Source organism: Lycium ferocissimum, chromosome 9 (genome assembly GCF_029784015.1).
Source record: "Lycium ferocissimum isolate CSIRO_LF1 chromosome 9, AGI_CSIRO_Lferr_CH_V1, whole genome shotgun sequence".
NCBI lineage: Eukaryota > Viridiplantae > Streptophyta > Magnoliopsida > Solanales > Solanaceae > Lycium > Lycium ferocissimum.
Genome location: NC_081350.1, coordinates 51,687,927 through 51,694,744, shown reverse-complemented (window position 1 = coordinate 51,694,744; position 6,818 = coordinate 51,687,927). Strand labels below are relative to the sequence as shown.

General features: G+C 33.2%; 1 protein-coding gene across 1 annotated transcript; it reads left to right on the top strand.

Annotated features, from left to right (window-relative positions):
* Nucleotides 1-3,150: 3,150 nt before the first annotated feature.
* Nucleotides 3,151-4,005, top strand: LOC132032039 (uncharacterized). The gene is made up of 3 exons (XM_059421860.1): nucleotides 3,151-3,276; nucleotides 3,415-3,722; nucleotides 3,798-4,005. The coding sequence occupies exons 1-3, from the start codon at nucleotides 3,151-3,153 to the stop codon at nucleotides 4,003-4,005; spliced, it is 642 nt and encodes a 213-aa protein (XP_059277843.1).
* The last annotated feature ends 2,813 nt before the right edge of the window (nucleotides 4,006-6,818 follow it).

Sequence of the window (6,818 nt, the reverse complement as noted above, 5' to 3'; positions counted from 1 at the left end):
CCTAAATATTACTATTGTTTTATCTCAAAGAGAGAAAAATAGTTTTCTTTTAAACAAGTCTTCTCTTTTAAAAAATATTAATAAATTTTTGCAGACTTTGTATTTATAGCAAACACTAATATAATAAAGTTTTGGACACGGAGCACAAACTACAATGTTATATTAATCGTGTTTTGAATCGTGTGTGTGTATATATATATATATATATATATATGCGCACACATATAAAAACAATGCAAACTAATAATGTCAAAAAAAAAAAAAAAAAAGTATACCCCATATTAAAAAATCAAACAATATTCGTGTAATTTCTAAAATATTACATTAAGTCAATAATGGTGGATTCATTGCCACATGCGTATCAACCCATTAGTGGGAGCAAATGAAATTATTGTACAGCAAAAAACATAGACCCCATATTATTGCTTTTCTTCAAAACATTATGTAGCCAAACCATACAATTTTCTTTCTTTTTTTATATTACACAATCTAATCTAGATATTGAGCTGTTGTATTTGTTATTCCGTCATGTCATTTATTTGTTACGTTTACTAAAATAAATATACTTAAAATATTTATATTTTAAAATAAGATAGAATTGAATTAATTTTTTATTTTTATTCTTACTCTAATAAATGTAAAAAGAGATTAATGTCGTAAAAGAAAAAATAATATCAAATGGAGATTAAATAATGAATAAGGTAAATTAGTCAAATTATAATTCTAATTGACGTTTCCTTAAAAAACCATGCAAAAGACAACATGACAAGATTTTTGCAGACTTTGTATTCGTAGCAAACACTAATATAAGAAAGTTTTGAATACGGAGCACAAACTACAATGTCATATTAATCGTATTTATCAAATTTCTATTTTGTTTCGTTTTAAACATGTAAAATTAATTTAATAATTTGAAATAGAATTATCCAAATCAAAATTTGATAAAAAAATAATCAATATTTTACACCTTTAAATTAATCAAGTTAAAATTGAAAGTATCAACTGATGCTTAAATATTGTTATTGTTTATCTTAAAGAGAGGAAAATAGTTTCCTTTTAAACAAGTCTTCTCTTGTAAAAAGTATTAATAAATTTTTGCAGACTTTGTATTCGTAGCAAACACTAATATAATAAAGTTTTGGATACGGAGCACAAATTACAATGTTATATTAATCGTGTTTATCAAATTTCTACTTTGTTTCGTTTTAAACATGTAAAATTAATTTAACAATTTGAATTAGAATTATCCAAATCAAAATTTGATAAAAAATAATAAGTATTTTACACCTTTAAATTAATCGAATTAAAATTGAAAGTATCAACTGATACTTAAATATTGCTATTGTTTTATCTCAAAGAGAGAAAAATAGTTTCCTTTTAAACAAGTCTTCTCTTTTAAAAAGTATTAATAAATTTTTGCAGACTTTGTATTTGTAGCAAACACTAATATAATAAAGTTTTGGATACGACATTTTTCATTAATGCCGATTTTACAATACCAGATATGACACGTGGCCTCCAATTAGAGGTTCACGTTGTCTAATTATACCGGCCCAATTTTAAATCCCAAATTAATAACAAAATCCGACCCATACACCCAACCCACTCAAATTCCTTTTAACCCACAACTATAATCTTATTCCCTCTCCCTCAATCATTATATGATTAAAAAAACCCTAATCTTACCCATCTCTTCTCCTCTTCTTTTTCCAGCTATTTCAAGCAGACAAAGTAGACTTTCCAACTTGCTTTTGGTTGTGGGTGAGTCAGGTGTATGGATCGTATTGTTTTATTACTTAGGATTTAAAATTGGATTGGTTTAATTAAATAAGGCGGATCTCTAATTGGAGGTCACGTGTCATATCTGGTATTGTAAAATCGACGTTAATGCAAAATGGCATGAATGAGCTAAACTATTGACGAGTGGCATAAATGAGTCATATTGGTAACGCCAATGGCATAAATGAGCCATATTGGTAACGACGATGGCATAAATGAGCCAAACTATTGACGAGTGGCATAAATGAGTCATTTCCGATAGTTCGATAGCATATTTGAGCCTTTTCCGTAGAAGCTATACCTTAAGGCATAACTGCCTTATAGATTTTTTTTTACTCTGTTGAGATTCTACAGAAGTTAGGCCTTAAGGCCTAACTTTTGCCCGAATAGGCCTGATTTGCTACGAAATTCTGCCTTGCAAATTTCTTTTTTTATACCTTGTTGGGGTTCGAACCAAGAATCTCAAGAGTATTTTCGGCCACTTAAAGTGCCAAAGAGCAAAAATTAAAGACTAGCTATTTGAGGGGCAAAAATTAAAGACCACCCCAGAATAAGGGCATTTGTGCGAATGACACGAAATACAATAGAGGAATAGAAAGTTTTTGTTAGAGATAGAAATGGGCCTAAGCCCATTCCACCAACTGACCCAACTTAGTAGCTTTTATTTCATTTGTACTGTGGACCTTGATAACCCTGCCCACTTTCATTTATTCAGCATTGTATATATGTAAGACCATTGTGTACAGAAAACGTTTTTGCCATTTTGGATACTTTTGCAAATAAGAAAGGAACACAATTTATTTACTCTCTCTCTCTCCCCGATATGAGTTAGGGTTTTTCTACTTACTTTTTCTTCATTTTTCAGCATCCAATTAAGTTTTCATGTATCAGAGCATAGATCTATATAATTCTCGTCTTCCTCGTTCGAGCGGTGGTACCCTCAAACAATTTCGTAGGGTTTTTTATCGAAGATATCTATTGGTTTTCCGCCATTGTTATTCAAGGTTTTACTTCTTCAAGCTTTGAAGAAGACTGGTAACTTTGTTCTATCTCACATCTCAATCTAGGTTTTTTTTTTCATTTCGAATTATGGTTTCTATATGTTGTTATTTGCCATTGTATGTCATGGGTTCCAATGCTACTGGTTCTAATGCTACTATCACTCATACTCACCCTCTGTATTTGCATCCCTCTGACTAACCAGGGATGGTATTTTTTGCCACGCCCTTCAACGGTTTTGATTATGGTAGTTGGAGAAGGGGGAGGCTCATATCCTTATTTGCTAAAAGAAAATTAGGATTCATAAATGGCACCATTACTAAACCTGAGTAAACTAACCCTACTTCTGAAAATTGGATTATGTGTAACAACATGGTTATTTCTTGGATACTCAATAGTTTAGATAAAGAAATTGATGATACTGTTATACATACTGAGACTGCTTCTGAAATTTGGAAGGAAATTAAAAAGAGATACGGTCAGGCTAGTGGTACTAAGGTTTTCCAAATTAGAAAGGACATATCTTCTATCTCTCAAGGTTCCTTTAGTATAGCATATTATTTTAATAGGATTTAGAAATTATGGGATGAGTTAACCATTTCCGTTGAATATCCTCCTTGCACCTGTGAATGTAAGGATAAATGGGTCAAATTAGAAGGGGATCAAAGGGTTCATCAATTCTTAGCTGGATTAAATGATTCATATGTTGGGATTAGGAGGAACATTTTGATGATTAAGCCGCCCGTAGATTTAGATGGAGTCTATTCCATGTTGATACATGATGAACAACAGTCTGATCTTCAGGCTTCTATTGCTTCTTTTGCATTTGGAGTTGTATCCTTCTCTACTACTGTTGGGGATCAGAAGTCTTCTTATCGTCAAAGGGTGAACTTTGATTCTAGAAAGCCCAATTATTCTCGGAGACTCAACTATTCTCAAAGCCAGTCCACCTATCCTCAGAAACCAAATTACTCACAGAGTTAGTCCAACTATCTTCAGGATCTAGGTCTTTTTTGCAGGTACTGCAAGAGATCAGGGCACTCCATTAAGAAATGTCATAGATTGCATGGGTATCCATCAAATTTTCAGTTTAATAAAGGGAAAAAGACGGCTACCTGTGTTCAGGGTATGCAACCTTTTCCCCAGCCTCAGGGTCAGGGTGATCCTTCTCAAAATTCAACTCTTCCACATTACTCTTCAGAAATTGCTCTGCATGGTTTCAGCTAAGAGTAGCATGATTACATCATGAACTTGTTAAGTCAGACTAAAGTGCATGATTTTGGTTTCTGTGCTTCTATAAACTTTGGAGGTATGACTAGCCTTTCTGCTAATAATATTTCTTGTTTCTTGACTTGTCATCTCTCTCAAATGTATGATAATCCTTGAATTTTAGACTCAGGAGCAACCAACAACATGACCCCTCATACACATCTCTTAACTAATGTTAAGCCATTAACCACACCTTATCTAATTTTCTTACCAAATGGAAATACAATAAAAGTGACCTGCACTGGTCCCTTGCCTTTATATCCAGACTTAATCCTTCATCATGTCCTGCTGGTTCCTAGTTTTCGCATACAATATTATTTCTTTACACAAACTTCTTTTTCAATTCAACTGTATTACTTATTTTAGTGCAACTGCGTGTGTCTTACAAGGTCATTCTCTGAAGAGGCCACTGGAATTTGGTAAACTCTCCAATGGGTTGTATGTGCTTAATTCAGTTGAATGGATCCTTTTTGTCTGCTATCAATTCATCTGTTCCTGAGAATTCTTCTACATCTACTGCTCCAGCAGTAGCTACTATTCCTGCTGCTATTTCCTCTTCTACTACTACTTGAAGTGTCCATCCGCTCCTACTGCACAACTACCCTCTACTACTTTTGCTATTTACGATTGTAACACTTATGTTCTATCTGTTTCCTTTCCATCTGTAAATATTCCTCACATTTCCAATTCAAATAAAGAACGTTCTTTTCCTACTACTGCACCTTTGTTATCAGATTGTATGAACATGAATGCTTTACCTTCTAGCATTACCAATAACAGTGTTGTAAGTCTTGACCTCTCCTGGAACCAAAGACTTGGACATATGCCCTTTGTCAAAATGAAATCCATCCCCTCCCTTAGGTCTATTTTACCTACTAAACAAACTTTTCATTATTCTATATTCCAAATTGCTAGACAATAGAAACTCACATTCTCAGAAAGCACTATACATTCTAAAAAACCTTTTCAACTTATCCATCTTGACTTATGGGGTCCTTACCACACACAAACATACAATGGTCACAAATACTTTCTTACAATTGGAGATTATTACATAACATGTACTTGGACTCATCTCCTAGCCACTAAATCCAATGCATTTACACTGATTAAGTCATCTTTTTCTTTGTCCAGGCCCAATTTGAAGTTACTATCCAAACTTTTAGATCAGATAATGCCTTTGAGCTGGGGTCCAGTAATGAGGCAATTCAATTCATCTCTTCTCATGAAATTTTCCATCAAACTTCTTGTCCACACACACCTCAACAAAATGGGATAGTAGAGAGGAAACACAAACACTTGCTTGAAACTTCTAGAGCACTTCTTTTTCAATCAAAGTTGCCAATCAAATATTGGGGTGAACGTATCTTTACAGCTACTTTCTTAATCAATAGATTTATTTCCCCTCTTCTACACAACAAAACTCCTTTTGAACTCCTCTATGGTCATCATCCTTCTTATTCTAATCTCAGATGCTTTGGCTACCTTAGTTATGCCACTGTTTCTATTCATCATAGAGACAAACTTCAGTCTAGGTCCATCCCTTCTGTGTTTCTTGGTATATTGTTTGGGCAAGAAAGGTAACAAGCTTCTATCTCTTCTTCTCACAAGGTTTCCTTTTATAGAGATGTTTTGTTCCACGAATCCATTTTCCTATGTGCTTCCCCTTCTCCATCTCCTTTATTTCCCTCTTCTTCCTTTCTAGCCACTTTTTTTGATGTTACTGATAACGTCCAAATTCACTCCTCAAAGAGAAAGTGTACACGGTCGTCGCAATATAATTTACCCAACTATGAGTCGGGATCAATCCCACAGGGAACAATATACTAGGCGATTTAAACAAGTAAGAAATTATCACTTTCTACGCTAAGCCAAACACTTTTTCAAATATTGATTTTTTGGTTTAACAACTAACAAAGATAAACTAATCTAGAAAGCAAGTAAAATGATCAATGGTCACAAGTATGGATACAAAGAAAACTATGCTCAAGTAACGATCCAATGTGTTTCACGATTTTATAACTAAGAGTGAGTTTATGCTAATTAGATAATAATCTCTAAAATCTCATTAAAAGTTCTCATTAATTATTGAATTTCACTCTAAGCTTTCAAGCCTTGTGAAAGTGTGTTATTACAATCAATATAATCTCAAGTAACTTTTCTATCTCTAGCTCAAGTTATTAGATGGGTTTTAAAGCCCCAATTCTTTGTTAATTAATCTTTCCTAACTTCAATATTCCTCTCTCGAGCTCAAATCAGGGAAAGCATGGGCAGTCTTTAGGGTTAGCTAATTTCTTAAGAAACATTAAAGAACAAGATTAATTAAAACAACATTAACCTACCATTAGAATAAAAATCATTCAATGCATAAGCAAAATAAGAGTTTCATCCAACACTTTAATCGTAGAATATTTCCATAAACAAGATTCAAGTAAAGAAAATAAATACTACACACTTAGATATTCATTACAAAGCAAGAAATTAAAGAAATGAAGTAAAGGTTCAAGAAAGTGCTCAACCAAATCTTCAACTTCAAAGTGTGGTGTAAAACCCTAGCTCCCAAACTTAGGTAAAAATGGCCAAAGATGATAAATAATTTCACCAAGTCTTGCTTTTATAGTAGCCCTATTTTTGCAAGTCCAAAAATGACAAAATAACCCCCAGATTCCAGTTTTTGCAGTTTTGCCCCGTTTTTTCAAGTATGTCCCCCTTTTGCAAAACTGTTCAGGTTTGAAGTTTTGCAAAACTGTAGAATTTGGCCTCTTTTTTAC

Coding starts and splice junctions, on each gene's coding strand:
- LOC132032039 (XM_059421860.1), top strand. CDS start 3,151: ATGGTTATTTCTTGGATACTCAATAGTTTAGATAAAGAAATTGATGAT. Junction 3,277..3,414: donor GTCAGGCTAGTGGTACTAAG/GTTTTCCAAATT, acceptor TGTGAATGTAAG/GATAAATGGGTCAAATTAGA. Junction 3,723..3,797: donor CTCAACTATTCTCAAAGCCA/GTCCACCTATCC, acceptor TCTTTTTTGCAG/GTACTGCAAGAGATCAGGGC.